This window comes from Hemitrygon akajei, chromosome 22, assembly GCF_048418815.1.
Source record: "Hemitrygon akajei chromosome 22, sHemAka1.3, whole genome shotgun sequence".
Taxonomy (NCBI): Eukaryota; Metazoa; Chordata; class Chondrichthyes; order Myliobatiformes; family Dasyatidae; genus Hemitrygon; species Hemitrygon akajei.
In genome coordinates this window covers 12,113,287-12,132,997 of record NC_133145.1, presented here as the reverse complement: position 1 = coordinate 12,132,997, position 19,711 = coordinate 12,113,287, and the positions used below count along the sequence as shown (strand labels likewise).

At 45.5% G+C, this 19,711-nt stretch overlaps 1 protein-coding gene across 3 annotated transcripts in view; it reads left to right on the top strand.

Moving 5' to 3' along the window:
* Nucleotides 1–19,711, top strand: part of unc13d (unc-13 homolog D (C. elegans)) — a 242,203-nt gene that overhangs the window by 92,244 nt on the left and 130,248 nt on the right. For all 3 annotated transcript variants that reach the window (XM_073026706.1, XM_073026705.1, XM_073026707.1), the window contains exons 3-4: nucleotides 11,143–11,250; nucleotides 15,267–15,326. In XM_073026706.1, the coding sequence (XP_072882807.1) occupies nucleotides 11,143–11,250; nucleotides 15,267–15,326 (168 nt within the window). The remainder of the gene's footprint in view (nucleotides 1–11,142; nucleotides 11,251–15,266; nucleotides 15,327–19,711) is intronic.

Sequence of the window (19,711 nt, the reverse complement as noted above, 5' to 3'; positions counted from 1 at the left end):
GATAGTCTGAGATGTGTCTATTTTAATGTGAGGAGTATCATGAATAAAGTGGATGAGCTTAGAGTGTGGATCAGCACTTGGAGCTATGATGTTGTGGCCATTACAGAGACTTGGATGGCTCAGGGACAGGAATGGTTACTTCAAGTGCCGGGTTTTAGATGTTTCAGAAAGGACAGGGAGGGAGGCAAAAGAGGTGGGGGCATGGCACTGTTGATCAGAGATAGTGTCACGGCTGCAGAAAAGGAGGAAGTCATGGAAGGGTTGTCTATGGAGTCTCTGTGGGTGGAAGTTAGGAATAGGATGTGGTCAATCACTCTACTGGGTGTTTTTTTATAGACTGCCTGATGGTAACAGGGACATCGGAGAGCAGATCGGGAGACAGATTCTGGAAAGGTGTAATAATAACAGGGTTGTTGTGGTGGGAGATTTTAATTTCCCAAATATTGATTGGCATGTTCTTAGAGTGAGGGGTTTAGATGGGGTGGAGTTTGTTAGGCGTGTTCAGGAAGGTTTCTTGACACTATGTAGATAAACCTACAAGAGGAGAGGCTGTACTTGATTTGGTATTGGGAAATTAACCTGGTCAGGTGTCAGGTCTCTCAGTGGGAGAGCATTTTGAAGATAGTGATCATAATTCTATCTCCTTTACCATAGCATAGCATATGAGGGATAGGAACAGACAAGTTAGGGAAACATTTAATTGGAGTAAGGGGAAATATGAGGCTATCAGGCAGGAACTTGGAAGCACAAATTGGAAACAGATGTTCTCAGGGAAACGTATGGAAGAAATGTGGCAAATGTCCAGGGGATATCTGCGTGAGGTTCTGAGTAGATACGTTCCAATGAGACAAGGAAAGGATGGTAGGGAACAGGAAACATGGTGTACAAAGGCTGTTGTAAATTATAGGAAAGATGTCAACAAAATAGAGAGAGTACAGAGGAGATTTACTAGAATGTTACCTGGGTTTCAGCACCTAAGTTACAGAGAAAGGTTGAACAAGTTAGGTCTTTATTCTTTGGAGCGTAGAAGGTTGAGGGGAGACTTGATAGAGGTATTTAAAATTATGAGGGGGATAGATAGAGTTGACGTGGATAGGCTTTTTCCATTGAGAGTAGGGGAGATTCAAACAAGACATGAGTTGAGAGTTAAGGGGCAAAAGTTTAGGGGTAACATGAGGGGGAACTTCTTTACTCAGAGAGTGGTAGCTGTGTGGAACGAGCTTCCAGTAGAAGTGGTAGAGGCAGGTTCGATTTTGTCATTAAAAAAAAAAATTGGATAGGTATATGGACAGGAAAGGAATGGAGGGTTATGGGCTGAGTGCAGGTCGGTGGGACTAGGTGAGAGTAAGCGTTCGGCATAGACTAGAAGGGCCAAGATGGTCTGTTTCCGTGCTGTAATTGTTATATGGTTATATGGTAAATCTAGTCAAGAAGAAAACAAGAGCTTACGAAAGGTTCAAAAAAACTAGGAAATGATAGAGATCTAGAAGATTATAAGGCTAGCAGGAAGAAGCTTAAGAATGAAATTAGGACAGCCAGAAGGGATCATGAGAAGGCCTTGGCGGGCAGGATTAAGGAAAATCCCAAGTCATTCTACAAGTATGTGAGGAGCAAGAGGATAAGATATGAGAGAATAGGACCAATCAAGTGTGACAGTGGAAAAGTGTGTATGGAACTGGAGGAGATAGCGGAGGTACTTAATGAATATTTTGCTTCAGTACATAGAAACATAGAAAACCTACAGCACAATACAGGCCCTTCAGCCCACAAAGCTGTGCCGAACATGTCCTTACCTTAGAAATTACCTAGGGTTACCCATAGCCCTCTATTTTTCTAAACTCCATGTACCTGGCGATTGTAAGATGACTTACAGCAGACTGAAAAGCTTGAGCATGTAGATATTAAGAAAGAGGATGTGCTGGAGCTTTTGGGAAGCATCAAGTTGGATAAGCCACCAGGACCGGACAAGATGTACCCCAGACTACTGTGGGAGGTGAGGGAGGAGATTGCTGAGCCTCTGGTGATGATCTTTGTATCATCAATGGGGACAGAAGAGGCTCCAGAGGATTGGAGGGTTGCAGATGTTGTTCCCTTACTCAAGAAAGGGAGTAGAGATAGCTCACGAAATTGTAGACCAGTGAGTCTTACCTCAGTGGTTGGTAAGTTGATGGAGAAGATCCTGAGAGGTAGGATTTATAAACATTTGGAGAGGTATAATATGATTAGGAATAGTCAGCATGGCTTTGTCAAAGGCAGATCGTGCCTTACGAGCCCGATTGAATTTTTTGAGGATGTGACTAAACACATTAGTGAAGCTAGAGCAGTAGATGTGGTGTATATGGATTTCAGCAAGGCATTTGACAAGGTACCCTATGCAAGGCTCATTGAGAAAGTAAGGAGGCATGGGATCCAAGGGGGCATTGATTTGTGAATCCAGAACTGGCTTGCCCACAGAAGGCAAAGAGTGGTTGTGCCTCAGGGATTTGTCCTGGGACCCCTACTCTTTGTGATCTTTAAAAATGACCTGGATGAGGAAGTGGAGGAATGGGTTAGTAAATTTGCTGATGACACAAAGGTTGGGGGTGTTATGGATAGTGTGGAGGGCTGTCAGAGGTTACAGCGGGACATTGATAGGATGCAAAACTGGGCTGACAAGTGGTAGATGGAGTTCAACCCAAATAAGTTTGAGGTGGTTCATTTTGGTAGGTCAAATATGATGGCAGAATATAGCATTAATGGTAAGACTGTTGGCAGTGTGGAGGATCAGAGGGATCTTGGGGTCTGAAGCCATAGGACACTCAAAACTGCCACGCAGGTTGACTCTGTGGTTAAGAAGGCGTATGGTACATTGGCTTTTATGAATCGTGGGATTTGAGTTTAGGAGCCGAGAGGTAATGTTGCAGCTATATAGGACCCTGGTCAGACCCCACTTGGAGTACTGTGCTCAGTTCCTGTCGCCACACTACAGGAAGGATGTGGAAGCCATAGAAAGGGTGCAGAGGAGATTTACAATTTACAGTTGCCTGGATTGAGGATCATGCCTTATGAGAATAGGTTGAGCGAAACTCAACCTTTTCTCCTTGGAGCGAAGAAGGATGAGAGGTGAGCTGATAGAGGTGTACAAGATAATGAGAGGCATTGATCATGTGGATAGTCTGAGGCCTTTTTCCAGGGCTGAAATGGCTAACACGAGAGGACACAGTTTTAAGGTGCTGGGGAGTAGGTACAGGGGAGATGTCAGGGGTAAGTTTTTTGCTCAGAGTGGGGAGTGCGTGGAATGAGCTGCTAGCAGCAGTGGTGGAGGCAGAAATGATAGGGTCTTTTAGAGATTCCCGGATAAGTACATGGAACTTGGAAAAATAGAGGGCTATAGGTAAGCCTAGGTAGTTCTCACATAAGGACATGTTCGGCACAGCTTTGTGGGCAGAAGGGCCTGTATTGTGCCGTAGGTTTTCAATGTTTCTATGTTTCCAACATGTTCATCGAGTGAGATTTTTCCCTTAAGGAAACCATGCTGACTTTGTCCTATCTTGTCCTGTGATACCAAGTACTCCATCACTTCATCCTTAACAGTTGACTCTAACATCTTCCTAACCACTGAGGTCAGGCTAACTGGTCTATAATTTCCTTTCTGCTGCCTTCCTCCTTTCTTAAAGAGTGGAGTGACATTTGCAATTTTCACCATGCCAGACTCCAATGATTTTTGAAAGATCATTACTACTGTCTCCACAATCTCTACTGCTGCCTCTTTCAGAACCCTAGGGTGCAGTTCATCTGCTCCAGGTGACTTGTGTACCTGTAGAACTTTCAGCTTTTTGAGTACCTTCTCTCTTGTAACAGTAACTACACTCATTTCTCTTCCTTCACACATGACAACATCTGGCATACTGCTGGTGTCTTCCACAGTGAAGACTAATGTAAAATATTCCATATTTCATCTTTTCCTTCCTAATGATTCTTTTAGTAGTGTTACGAACCCCGTAACTGGGTCACTTACCAGCAAAGATTGAGAGGTCCGTTGAAGTCTGATGGTACTATTTTTAACAGTATTTATTGGTAAAAATACACAAGAATAATATCAAGGCAAACATACAGATAATATACGTTGTCAATACTAACTCTAAAAGTGCGGGTATAATAATAATCAATAAGAAATAAGCTCTATCGTTGTCTAGGGGATAACGTATTGTCCGATGGAAATATAAAAGTCACTCAGTTCATACAGGCTTCAGCCTTTGGTTGGAGAAAGACAGATTTTTAGAACTTGCCAGCTTTTCCTTTTTATGATGTCGATCCTTCGAAATTTCGTTGGTGGTGGTCTCTTCTTTAGCTAAGCCGTCTTCTGTGGTAAGGCCCCAATCCCGGCAACGGGAAAGGACGCACGTGGGCCCTCCACCGGCTGTCACTATTAAACGCTGTCACGGGATTTCTAGCGTTTCTTCTGGTGCATCTAAAGGGGTTGTTCCCCAGACCCTCTTTTATCCTTACTCACGGGGTCTCAGATGTCAATCAGGTTGGAATGATGCAATCCCTCAACCAGCCCACTCTGGTCATTCCCTGAGGGCTTCAATGAATAGTACAGTACTCAATACACAATTCCGTCTCCAAGAGACAATGGCCGGTATCCGTAGCTTTGTCTCGCTGAGGGCAGGACACACATTCCAAACCCATGAGGATTCTCTCTCTCATTTCCTGGGTCCCAGACCTGAATTAATAGCGATCTTGCGATTCTCAAAAAGGAGAGGGCTACTTTGTACCCTTCGGCCCCTCAGAGTTGTGGCACTTTCGTAACAGTAGCTCTCTGCAGATCCTCCAACTTCCCACTAATTTTTGCTTTTTTGTACGCATTCTCTTCTGCTTTTACATTAGCTTTGACTTCCCTTGTCAGTCACAGTTGTACTATTTTGCCATTTGAGTATTTCTTCATTTTACGAATACAGATGTCCTGCTCCTTCCTCATTTTTCCCAGAAACACACACCATTGCTGCTCTGCTGACATCTCTGCCAACAGTTCCTTACAATTTACTTTGGCCAACTCCTCTCTCACACCACGTGTAATTTCCCTTACTCCACTGAAATACTGCTGCATTAGACTTTACTTTCTCCCTATCAAATTTCAAGTTGAACACAATCATATTGTGATCACTGGTTCCTAAGGGTTCCTTTACCTTAAGCTCCCTCATCTCCTCCAGTTCATTACACAACACCCAACCCAGTATAACTGATCCCCTAGTAGGCTCAACAATAAACTTTAAATCTAGTTTTCCCAATCAAACTGTATATTGAAATCTCCTATGACTATCATAACATTGCCCTTTCAACATGTCTTTTCTATTTCCTGTTGTAATCTGTGGTCCACCTCCCAGCCACTGTTGGGAGGCCTGTATATAACTACCATCAGAGTCCTTTTACCCTTGCAGTTTCTGAACCCAACCCACAAGGATTCAACATCTTCTGATCCTATGTCACATCTTTCTACTGATTTGATGACCTTCTTCACCAGCAGAGCCACGCCAGCCCCTCTGCCGACCTTCCTCTCCACCTTACCTTTACTCAACTGTGGACGAATAATGAAATCCAGAAAATGCTGAGAGCCAGATCAGAGGCATTCCAGTCTGGAGATCAAGAATGCTACAGAGGTGCAGGTATGATCTCCAGGAAGCCATCTGTCGGGGAAAGTGGAGGTTCCGGACCAGACTGGAATCAATGTGAGACGCTTGACAGCTGTGACAGGGTTTGAATACCATAACCTCCTACCAAGCTAAATCCTGCAACATAATGGACAACAGAGCTTCATTTCTAGCTGACCTCACTGCCTTCTATGCTCACTTTGACTACCAGAACAGGGAGGAATGATTGCGCACCCTCATGTCTCCCAATGATCCTTTGGTCTCAGTATCTGAAGATGACGTGTGGGCTGCCTTCAAGGGAGTGAATCCAAAGAACTATCCGGTCTGGATGGAGTACCTAGTTGAGTAGTGGAGACCTGTGCAGACCGACTGACCGGTGTATTCACAAATATCCTCAACCTCTCGTTCTGGTGTGTGGTACCCACCTGCTTCAAGCAGGCTTCAATCATACCAGAGTCCAAGAATACGGTAACCTGTCTAAGTGACTATTGCCTAGCAGCACTTACACCCACAGTGATGAAGTGTTTTGAGTGGCTGGTGCTGAAGCATACCGGCTCCTGTCTGAGTGGTGATTTGGATCCACTCCAATTCGCCTACTGAAGCAACAGGTCTACAGCAGATGCCATCTTGTTGGCTCTTCACACAACCCTGGAACATCTGGACAGCAAAGATACAGACATCAGAATGCTCTTTATCCATTAGCTCTCAACATTTAACAGCTTCATATCCTCAAAACTAATTAGTGAATTCCAAGACCTGGGCCTCAACACTCTCTTGTGCAACTGGAGCCTGGCTTTCCTCACTTACAGACCCCAGTCAGTTCGGATTGGCAAAAACGTCTGCTCCACAGTGATGTGTACTTGGGCCCCTTCTCTACTGACTTTACACTCTGACTGTGGGGCTCAGTACAGCTCTAACACGTTTGCTGTTGACACCACTGTTGTGGGCTGTATCAAAGGGAGTGATGAATCAGCATAGAGGAGAGAGACTGAGAACTTGGCTGAGTGGTGTAATAACAACAACCTCTCACACAATGTCAATAAGACCAAGGAACTGATTGTAGACTTCTGGAGAGGGAAACTAGAGGTCCATGAGCCAGTAACATTGGAGGATCAGAGGTGAAGAGGGTCAGTAACTTTAAATTCCTGGGTGTCACTATCTCTGTGGACCTGTCCTGGACCCATCATATAAATATTATTGTGAAGAAAGTACGACAACACCTCTGCTTCTTCAGAAGTCTGCGGAGGCATGTCATCAAAAACCTCGGCAAACTTCTACAGATGCATGGTGGAAAGTGTTCTGACCGGCTGTGTTACGGCCTGGTGTGGAAACACCAATGCCTTTGAGTGGCAAATCCTACAAAAGGTAATGGATTCAGCCCAGTACATCACAGCTAAAACCCTCCAAGCCACTGAGCACATCTACATGAAACATTGCCATAGAAAAAGAGCATCAATTATCAAAGGTCCTCACCACCCAGTTATGCTCCTTTTTTTGCTACTTCCATCGGGTAGAAGGTACAAGTGTCTCACGACTCGCACCACCAGGTTCAGGAGTAGTTGCCTCGGCCATCAAGCCCTCGAACAGAAGGCGATAGCTACACTCATTTAAGGACTCTGTTATATTATTATTTCATGCTCATTATTTATTTATATCTGCTTTTGCATAGTTTGTTTACAGTTAACTGTAAACAGGATCTGTTACTATTCTATGGATTTGCTAAGTTGGCCCGCAGAAGAAGAATCTCAGGGTTGTATGTGGTGACATGTATGTACTCTGATAATCAATTTTACTTTGAACTTTGGTAAAACTGATGCATCTGACTTTAGCTTTTCCCTCTCAAATAATAGGGTGAATCCTATCATATACTGATCACTGCCTCCTAATGGTTCTTTTACCCCAAACTCACTAATCAAATCCAGTTCATAACATAACACCCAGTTCAGAGTAGCCGGTCCCCTGGTGTTGGTCTAAGATGGCATCTTGTAGGAATTCTACAAGTTCCTTCTGTTGTGATAGAGCACCAACCTGATTTTGTAAATCTGAAATCCCCCATGCCCATTGTAACATTGCTCTTTTCACATGCCTTTTTTATCTCCCTTCGTAGCTTGTATCCCACATCCTGTCTACTGTTTGGAGGCCTGGTATCAGGACTGGCATCCTGTCACACTCACCTCAATAATGAGAAAATGCTTTGAGAGGCTGGTCAAGAACTATATCTTCAGCATGGACCCACACTGGACCCCCTACCAACACAACTGACCAACAGATGATCTACAGTCACAGCCTGACACAATGTCCTCGCTCACCTGGAGAAGAGGAGTGCTGTTCTTGGACTACATTCAGCACCTTAATTCCCTCCAGGCTTGACAAGAAGCTCAAAGACCTAGACCTTATGCAGGTGGATCCTGGACTTCCTGTCAAATCACTGGCAGATGTTAAGAGTGGGCTCCCTCAACTCTACCCCACTGACCCTCAACACAGGAGCCCCTCAGGGTCGTGTCCTAAGTCCCCTTCTTTACTCTCTGTACACCCATGACTGTGTCACCACCCACAGCTCCAATCTGCTAATTTAATTTGCTGATGACACTACACTGATAGACCTAATCTCAAATAATAATGAGGCAGCCTCCAGAGAGGAAGTCATCACCCTGACACAGTGGTGTCGAGAAAACAACCTCTCCCTCAATGTCACAAAATCAAAGGAGCTGGTTGTGGATTACAGGAGGAATGGAGACGGGCTCACCCTATTGACATCAATGGATCTGGGGTTGACAGGGTGAACAGCTTCAAGTTCCTCGGCATCCACGTCACCGATGACCTCACGTGGTCTGTACACACCAGCTGTGTGGTGAAAAAGGCATAACAGCGCCTCTTTCACCTAAGACAGTTGAGGAAGATTGGTATGGGACCCCAAATCCTAAGAACTTTCTACAGGGGCATGATTGAGAGCATCCTGACTGGCTGCATCACTGCCTGGTATGGGAACTGTACCTCCCTTAATCACAGGACTCAGCAGAGAATAGTGCGGACAGCCCAGTGCATCTGTAGTTGTGAACTTCCCACTATTCAGGACCTTTACAGAGACAGGTGTGTCAAAAGGGCCTCTAGGGTCACTAGGGACCTGAATCACCCCAATAACAAATTGTTCCAGCTGCCACCATCTGGGAAACGGTACCGCAACATAAAAGCCAGGACCAACAGACTCCGGGACAGCTTCTTCCACCAGGCTGTCAGACTGATTAATTCATGCTGACGCAACTGTATTTCTAAGCTCTTTCAGAATCAGAATCAGGTTTATTATCACTGGCATGTGTTGTGAAATTTGTAGCAGCGGCAGTTCAATGCAATACATAATAAAGAAGAAAAGAATAATAAACAAATAAATAAATCAATCAATTGCAGTATACGTATATTGAATAGATTAAAAATCATGCAAAAACAGAAATAGTATATATTTAAAAAGTGAGGTAGTGTTGTCCATTTAGGAATTTAATGGCAGAGGGGAAGAAGTTGTTCCTGAATCGCTGAGTGTGTGCCTTCAGGCTTCTGTACCTCCTACCTGATGGTAACAGTGAGAGAAGGGCATGCCCTGGGTGCTGTTCTGTTGTAAATCTTACTGTACATGCTCCTTATTATAAATTGCTATAATTTGCACATTCAGACAGATGTAACGTAAAGATTTTTCTCCTCATGGATGTGAAGGATGTAAGAAATAAAGTCAATTCAATTCTTTTTACTCTTGTAGTTTCTCAGCTCTTAACAGGGATTCTACATCTCCAAATCATTTACCACCTCTTTCTAAGGATTTGATCTCACGTTTTATCAACAATGTATATCCTTGGACCTTAAGCTCTCAACTCTGATCTTAAACACAAAGTGCACTGCAGATGCTGTGGTCAAATCAAGACGTATGAAAAAGCTGGATGAACTCAGCAGGTCGGGCAGCATCCGCTGAAAGAAGCAGTCAACGTTTCGGGTCGAGACCTGTCCTGCTGAATTCATCCAGCTTTTTTGTACAACTCTGATCTTCTTTCAACCATTACTCTGTGATGCCCATAACCTCAGAGCAGTCAATTTCTCATGTGCTACAAGATCCTCCACCTTACTTTTTATAATGTGTGTATTCAAGTATAACACCTTCAGTCCTGTTTTCATCCACCACCCTTCTTTTCAATTTTGTCTCTATGCTTCCTGAAATTAATTTCTTATACCTTTCTAAACTTTTTAAAATCTTTATTTATTCCGGAGACTTCAGTAACTCTGCTGCACTCTACCTCTTGTTCACTTCACCCTCACTTTTCCAAGCTGTTGAACCCACCACACTCCTATTTTTAGTTTAATGCCATATACCCAGCCCTAGTTATGTGATTTGCCAGGACCCTGGTCCCAGCCTGGTCCAGATGGAGCCTGTCCCATCGGAAAAGCTCCCTCCTTCCTCCGTACTGATGCAAATGTCACACACATTCAGACTCACTTCTTCCACACATTTAACTTTCTGATCCTGATCACTCTTCGCCAATTTGCACGTGGCACAGTAACAATCCTTTTCGGTTCTGCATTTTAATTTATTCACTAACTTAAGTTCCCTCAGCAGAACTTCTTTCCTTAATCCTCCTACTTCACTGGTACCCACAAAGACCACGACACTGGATCCTCTGCTGGTCAGATGAGATGTCTTGAACATGGACACCAGGCAGAGAACAACACAGCCTTTGGGATTCTCGATACTTGCCCCAGAGAATTGTGTCTATTCCCTGACTACACTCCTCCAATTACACCCACATTTCTCTCCTCTCCCTCCTCTAGAATGGCTCCCTGAACAACAGTGCCCATCCTCACTCGTAAGTTTCTACCCTTTGTCTAGACTCGTCACAGTCCTTACTACTGAAATCAACCATTTCAGATAACCAGGTTCACAGCTCATGTCTGGTATGCAGGATTCAATGATAACATATTACATTCTTCACTTGTTTACACCTTCTCTGGCGCATCTTTTGTCATTCGCCAGTCTTCACCACCCCCGTCAACAATTGTCATAGCATGTAACTGTTGATCGTGGAAAATCCATTTGCCCCAGTCCAACACTCAGTCCATTTTATTCTCCCCACTTTCCCCATCTACCCCCTCCACCACCAGATTCCACCTTGACGTGCTAGAAGCAACTTATAGCAGCTGCTCTACCTGCCGGTCCATGTGCGAGGAAAGGATAGTCACGGGGGAGCTTACCACTGCACACTCTGCCCATCTCTCTGAGACCAGGATTCAAGTTGGGTCGCTGGAGGGGTGGGGCTTTGCCTATACAACTACTCTTCATCTCCACCTGTCTCAGGCATTCCTTCGTCCTCTGGAGCTTAAACCTGTTCTGTTCCTCCTTTCACAGTTCTGATGAGAGGCCTGAACCTGAAAGTCTAATTCTGCTTCTCTCTCCACAGATGCTGCCCGACCTGCTGAGCGTTTCCAGCTTTCTCTGTATTGGTTTCTAACTCTGCCCTTCCCTCTCTCTGTGCAGCGGAGATTGTTGTATGAAGAAGCCCTGTACACAGTTATCCACAGCAGGGGCAGACCTGAAGGGGACCACTGTGAGGACAAGGAAGAGCTCCTTCAGTACCTGAAGAATGTAAGTAAACCCACTGAAGCATCCCTTCACCAACCCATACTGGAGTTAATATTGCCCATGGGTAAGAGTAAAGTGAATGTGTCTGTTGGTGTATAGGAGTGACTGGACATCCCAGTGTGTAGACATCCCACAATTTCCACAGCTCATAGCCTACTCAAAATCCAGATGCCTTGCACTAACTCACAGCGTTTCAGCCTGTCGACGTTAACACAGCATGGTTACACTAGGAGGTGTACACAGAGCCAAGTAGTCTATTTTGGTACTGATGATCAATGGGTGCACATCATCCAGGACTCCAGTTCAAACTCACTGCTACACACTTTGGATACAAGCCTGAGATCTGACCGCAGGGTTGGGTGTGAACCATTTCCCTGGACTTCGAGGCTGAGGAAGAAACTGATAGTTAAATGGAATGAGTGGATGAAGGGATGTTCAGTCTGTCAGCCCAGGAAGGATGTGATGATCTGTGCAGGGAGAAGGGGAGATGCCCAATGGCAGAAGCAGTTACTGATCAGTATGGAAGTATGACGGGCTTGGGCAGGGTAGAGTCTGTTTTCCCCAACCAAGGGGTTAGGGAGCAGGGAGTGCAGGCTGAGAGTTTTTAGCGGACGAGGTTTATTTTTTGTGGGATTCCGGAGATTACTGCCTGCATCAATATGGAAGGTTGAACCCCTCACCCCATTACTGTTAACTGTGTGAGTGTTTCAGTTATGTCCTTGCAGGGCTGTGGGGAGGGGGAGAGAGAGCGACAGACCCTGAAACTGCCCCATGGAGAGGGGACAGAGACAGACCCTGAAACTGCCCTGTGGGGAGGGGGGGAGAGACAGACCCTGAAACTGCTCCGTGGGGAGGGGACAGAGACAGACCCTGAAACTGCTCCGTGGGGAGGGGACAGAGACACACCCTGAAACTGCTCCGTGGGGAGGGGACAGAGACACACCCTGAAACTGCTCCGTGGGGAGGGAGGGGACAGAGACAGACCCTGAAACTGCCCCATGGGGAGGGAGGGGACAGAGACAGACCCTGAAACTGCCCCGTGGGGAGGGAGGGGACAGAGACAGACCCTGAAACTGCCCCGTGGGGAGGGGGACAGAGACAGACCCTGAAACTGCCCCGTGGGGAGGGAGGGGACAGAGACAGACCCTGAAACTGCCCCGTGGGGAGGGGGACAGAGACAGACCCTGAAACTGCCCCGTGGGGAGGGAGGGGACAGAGACAGACCCTGAAACTGCCCCGTGGGGAGGGGGACAGAGACAGACCCTGAAACTGCCCCGTGGGGAGGGGGACAGAGACAGACCCTGAAACTGCTCCGTGGGGAGGGAGGGGACAGAGACTCACACCCTGAAACTGCCCTGTTGGGAGGGGACAGAGACTCACACCCTGAAACTGCCCCGTGGGGAGGGGACAGAGACAGACCCTGAAACTGCTCCGTGGGGAGGGGGGGGAGAGACAGACCCTGAAACTGCCCCGTGGGGAGGGGACAGAGACTCACACCCTGAAACTGCCCTGTGGGGAGGGGACAGAGACTCACACCCTGAAACTGCCCCATTGGGAGGGGGACAGAGACAGACCCTGAAACTGCCCTGTGGGGAGGGGGGAGAGACAGACCCTGAAACTGCTCCGTGGGGAGGGGACAGAGACAGACCCTGAAACTGCCCCATTGGGAGGGGGACAGAGACAGACCCTGAAACTGCCCTGTGGGGAGGGGGGAGAGACAGACCCTGAAACTGCTCCGTGGGGAGGGGACAGAGACAGACCCTGAAACTGCCCTGTGGGGAGGGGGGGGAGAGACAGACCCTGAAACTGCCCTGTTGGGAGGGGACAGAGACTGCCCCGTGGGGAGGGGACAGAGACAGACCCTGAAACTGCTCCGTGGGGAGGGGACAGAGACAGACCCTGAAACTGCCCCGTGGGGAGGGGACAGAGACTCACACCCTGAAACAGCCCCGTGGGGAGGGGACAGAGACTCACACCCTGAAACTGCCCCGTGGGGAGGGGACAGAGACTCACACCCTGAAACTGCCCCGTGGGGAGGGGACAGAGACTCACACCCTGAAACTGCCCCGTGGGGAGGGGACAGAGACTCACACCCTGAAACAGCCCCGTGGGGAGGGGACAGAGACTCACACCCTGAAACTGCCCTGTTGGGAGGGGACAGAGACAGGCTGCAGCTGTTGAAGACATTGGTGAACCAGATGAGGTCAACTGAAGTTGGCCGAGTTGCGATTAGTAGCAGGAACGAGTCAGCTGAACAGCCGTCGTTGTGCGGTTCCCGTGTCTGAGAGGCTCTGCCCCATTATATTGAATGAGGTGGCTGAGGGACATCCTTATAAGAGAACAATAAATTTATGGGAGGCATGGATAATTCAAAGTTAAAGGTAAATTTATTATTTAAATACATATACTACCCAGAGATTCATTTTCATATTTTCTAATTTTCTAATTAGTATCTTCAAATACATTCAAGAAATAAAAGTATAAATAAATAAATAAACAATAAATATTGAGAACACAATTTGTCGATTCCTTAGGGTTGTCGAATCAGTTTAGTGAGATGATGAGTGAAGTTATCCCCCTCTAGGTGAGGGGTAATAACTGTTCCTAAACCTGGTGGTGTGGAACTTGAGAGTCCTGAATACCCTTCCTAGTGGCATCAGTGATAAGAGAGCATGGCTGGATGAACATAGAACAATACAGCACAATACGGGCCCTTCGGCCCACAATGTTGCGCCTCCCTGCCTCCCATATAACCCTCCATATACCTGTGGATGGTGGATGCCGCTTTCCTGTGAACACACTCCTTGTAAGTGTGCCCAGTGGTGGCGAGGGCTTTACCCGTGATGGAGCTACTTTTTGTAGACGTTGAAGGGCATTGGTGTCCCTGTAGCAGCTGTGACTCTCCGTTCCGTGCTTCTGTAGAAGGATTTCAAAGAGTAGCTCATTGCTCTCACCTTGATGTCACCACCGGAGCCTGAATCAATTCAGAAACAGCTCCTTCCATTCCACCATCAGATTTCCTCATTATTCCTCTTATTTTGCACTAATTATTAATTTTGAACTTTGTATATTTTTGACAATGATAATAACCTGCGGCAGATCCTGATCTATTCCCCAGTGTAATAAGAGGGTTTAGGTTTAAGATGAGAGTGATGATCTGAGGGGGAGGTTTTACCATGCGGAGGGCAGTGGAGGTGGTAGTGGCAGGTACAATGTGAATGTTTGAAAATCAAAGCATTCAGACAGGTACATAAGTAGATCAGGGTTCCCAAGCTGGGTCCATAGACCCCTCGGTAAATGCTAGGGTCCGTGGCATAAAAAGGTTGGGAACCCCTGGTCGAGGGATTAAGGCTAAAAGCAGGCAAATGGGATTCACTTAGATGGGCATTTTGTTCAAACTGGGTGAAAGACCTGTTCCAGTGTTGTACAACCCTGTGCCCCACACCACCAAACAAGGATCTGATGACTTAGTGTGAAGGATCTGGTCTTGCTGTTGGACCTCCAAGTGATTCCTAGAACCGTTTCCAAAAATCAGCTAAAGCTTCAGTGATCCCTGCCACTGTCATCACTGAAAATTGCATCTTGTGCATTTAGGATGTTAGACTGATAAATATTATGTGTTATTGAACTGCACGGATTATTCTGATCAATAATTAATGTTGGGTGCAGCACAGTTAACTTCAGAAATCACAGTTGTATCTATATGTCCCTGATGGATGGACATCCTGCTACCTGAAGACATAAAAAGACATCGCTGAACACCGAATCTTCGCTCTTTCATACAAGAACAAAAGTCCTGAAAGGACTCGACCAGTCCAAGCAGAATTTGGAAAGAGTTATCACGATCCCTAACCAAAAATGCTGACACAGGTGCTGCTTGGTTGAGTTCTTTTAGTGTTTCTGCTATTGTTTTAGATTCCAGCACCCGCCATGTTCTTTATTATTCTTCTCTCATTCTAGTTGTGAACACCAGTGGTTTGAATTTTTCCCACATTCATATTTGCTCATCTTCTCTCCAGGCTTTCCAAATAGACACAGTGGAAAACAACACGATTCTGGAGCAGGTCCAAAACCTGAAGGTGAGTGGTGTCCGTTGTTGTCTTGTGGACAGGGTTACTGTTCAAGGGACAACAGCAACTCACACAAATTGAAAATAACAATTTGCTTTCTTTAATGGAACCTAGAACAGGGCAGGACACTTCACAAGACTTATCAGAACTCTTTAAGGGTGGTTAGATTCTTGATAAATGGAAGTGGGTTCTGTGTTGGGTTAAAGATGACTGAGGGTAGGCAGGAATGTGGAGGAGATTATAATTGGATCAGTCATAATTGCAGATAGACCTACTCCTTTTCTTATTTCATATAACCATATAACAATCACAGCACGGAAACAGGCCATTCCGGCCCTCCTAGTCCGTGCCAAACTCTTAATCTCACCTAGTCCCACCTACCCGCACTCAGCCCATAACCCTCCACTCCTTTCCTATCCATATACCTATCCAATTTTACCTTAAATGACACAACTGAACTGGCCTCTACTACTTCTACAGGAAGCTCATTCCACACAGCTATCACTCTCTGAGTAAAGAAATACCCCCTCGTGTTTCCCTTAAACTTTTGCCCCCTAACTCTCAAATCATGTCCTCTCGTTTGAATCTCCCCTACTCTCAATGGAAACAGCCTATTCACGTCAACTCTATCTATCCCTCTCAACATTTTAAATACCTCGATCAAATCCCCCCTCAACCTTCTACGCTCCAATGAATAGAGACCTAACTTGTTCAACCTTTCTCTGTAACTTAAGTGCTGAAACCCTGGTAACATCCTAGTAAATCGTCTCTGCACTCTCTCTAATTTATTGATATCTTTCCTATAATTCGGTGACCAGAACTGTACACAATATTCCAAATTTGGCCTTACCAATGCCTTGTACAATTTTAACATTACATCCCAACTTCTGTACTCAATGCTCTGATTTATAAAGGCCAGCGTTCCAAAAGCCTTCTTCACCACCCTATCTACATGAGACTCCACCTTCAGGGAACTATGCACTGTTATTCCTAGATCTCTCTGTTCCACTGCATTCCTCAATGCCCTACCATTTACCCTGTATGTTCTATTTGGATTATTCCTGCCAAAATGTAGAACCTCACACTTCTCAGCATTAAACTCCATCTGCCAACGTTCAGCCCATTCTTCTAACTGGCATAAATCTCCCTGCAAGCTTTGAAAACCCACCTCATTATCCACAACACCTCCTACCTTAGTATCATCAGCATACTTACTAATCCAATTTACCACCCCATCATCCAGATCATTTATGTATATTACAAACAACATTGGGCCCAAAACAGATCCCTGAGGCACCCCGCTAGTCACCGGCCTCCATCCCGATAAACAATTATCCACCACTACTCTCTGGCATCTCCCATCTAGCCACTGTTGAATCCATTTTATTACTCCAGCATTAATACCTAACGACTGAACCTTCTTAACTAACCTTCCATGTGGAACTTTGTCAAAGGCCTTGCTGAAGTCCATATAGACTACATCCACTGCCTTACCCTCGTCAACATTCCTCGTAACTACTTCAAAAAATTCAATAAGGTTTGTCAAACATGACCTTCCACGCACAAATCCATGCTGGCTACTCCTAATCAGATCCTGTCTATCCAGATAATTATAAATACTATCTCTAAGAATACTTTCCATTAATTTACCCACCACTGATGTCAAACTGACAGGTCTATAATTGCCAGGCTTACTTCTAGAACCCTTTTTAAACAATGGAACCACATGAGCAATACGCCAATCCTCCGGCACAATCCCTGTTTCTAATGACATCTGAAAGATCTCCGTCAGAGCTCCTGCTATCTCTACACAAACTTCCCTCAAGGTCCTGGGGAATATCCGGTCAGGACCCGGAGATTTATCCACTTTTAAATTTCTTAAAAGCGCCAGTACTTCCACCTCTTTAATTGTCATAGGTTCCATAACTTCCTTACTTGTTTCCCACACCTTACACCATTCGATATCCTTCTCCTTAGTGAATACCGAAGAGAAGAAATCGTTCAAAATCTCTCCCATCTCCCTCGGCTCCACACATAGCTGACCACCCTGATTCTCTAAGGGACCAATTTTATCCCTCACTATCCTCTTGCTTTTAATATAACTGTAGAAGCCTTTCGGATTTACTTCCACCTTATTTGCCAAACCAAACTCGTAACTTCTTTTAGCTTTTCTAATCTCTTTCTTAAGTTTCCTTTTACATTCTTTATATTCCTCGAGCAATTCCTTTACTCCATGCTGCCTATATCTATTGTAGACATCCCTCTTTTTTCGAACCAAGTTTCTAATATCCCTTGAAAACCATGACGCTTTCAAACCTTTAACCTTTCCTTTCAACCGAACAGGAACATAAAGATTCTGTACCCTCATAATTTCACCCTTAAATGACCTCCATTTCTCTATTACATCCTTCCCATAAAACAACTTGACCCATTCCACTCTCTCTAAATCCCTGCGCATCTCCTCAAAGTTAGCCTTTCTCCAATCAAAAATCTCAACTCTAGGTCCAGTCCTGTCCTTCTCCATAATTATATTGAAGCTAATGCTATTGTGATCACTGGACCCGAAGTGCTCCCCAACACATACATCTGTCAGCTGACCTATCGCATTCCCTAACAGGAGATCCAACACTGCCCCATCTCTAGTCGGTACTTCTATGTATTGTTGCAAAAAGCTATCCTGCACACATTTCACAAACTCTAAACCATCCAGCCCTTTTACAGAATGAGCTTCCCAATCTATGTGTGGAAAATTAAAATCTCCCACAATCACCACCTTGTGTTTACTACAAATATCTGCTATCTCCTTACACATTTGCTCTTCCAACTCACGCTCCCCATTAGGTGGCCTATAATACACTCCTATCAGTGTTACTACACCTTTCCCATTCCTCAATTCCACCCAAATAGCCTCCCTAGAGGAGCTCTGTAATCTATCCTTCCAAAGCACCGCCATAAGATTTTCTCGGACAAGCAATGCAACACCTCCTCCTCTGGCCCCTCCTACTCTATCACACCTGAAGCAACTAAATCCAGGAATATTTAGTTGCCAATCACACCCTTCCTGCAACCATGTTTCACTAATAGCTACAACATCATAATTCCAGGTATCAATCCACACTTTAAGCTCATCCACCTTTCTTACAATGCTCCTAGCATTAAAATAGATACATTTCCCACAGAACCAGATGGTGAGTATTGTTGACAACAGAATTTTGGGTGACCTGCGGTTTTGACAACTGACGCTGAGCAAGAGCTGAATGTAACAGTTGTCCAGGGTTACATTTACTAGTTGGGTTAAAGAGGATCTGTGAGAAGTATGGGGAAGATTAGAGAAAGATATAGGCTGAGGATGTGCCTAAATTTTCCCAGTAGTTCCCTGGCATTCAACTTCATAACCACGTTTAGGAATCAAGACTCCCAGAGTTTGCTGTCCATGCTTGGAGCTGAGCTGTGGAGCTGGAGTTGCCTGGCACGTAGTACTGGGACTGTGTTCAGGGGGAGACACCAACCTATCAATTCCAATGCACAGCCAACAGCTGTGGGCAGATGAAAATAATGTTTGTTTAAACTTTAAAGTTATCTGTTTGTAGTAACATTCAAATTATTTGAAGTATTTTAAGTTCTTAAATGTTGCTTTTGCTGATTTTATTTTTTATGGTGTTTATAATTGTCTGTTATAAAATAGAAAGAGGGTTCTCAGTCTCCCAGCAGCTGTGGAACAATCTGTTCTGCCTGATTCGCCCCACTCATGACCCAAAGCAGTGTAAATTACTTGCACTTTCCTGCCCCTCTGACTTGACTGGCTCTGTTCCCACCAGTTTTCCAGGCTGTGAACTCGTGATTCCTCTCAGCCTGCACCGTCTATCAAAAAGAACAGATCCCTGACTTCTTGTTTAGAACAAAAATTAGCTTTCCACCCCACCCTAACCCTACCCCTAACCCACCCCACCCTAACCCTAACCCTAACCCTTTCCACCCCACCCTAACCCACCCCACCCTAACCCTAACCCTAACCCTAACCCTTTCCACCCCACCCTAACCCTAACCCTAACCCTAACCCTAACCCACCCCACCCTAACCCTAACCCTTGATAAAATCCTCTGCTGGAGAACAAGCCCCAGCTTCTCCTGTCTATGTCACTTGTCCTTGGGGCCAGTTCTAATGGACTCTCACTGGGTTTTCACTACAATGATCACATCCTTCAACAACTGGACTCCATAGCCCAGCTACAGAGATCTATGCTGGTCCCTGTCCATCTGCTCATGTGCCAGTCTGTCTGTTCATTTCCCATTCTTTTGCCAAAGGAAGATCTCCCCTCACTCCCAGTCTATCTCCCTCACTTCCTGAATTTAATCCCATTCTCCCTTTATACCCCAAACCCTAATCCAATTCTC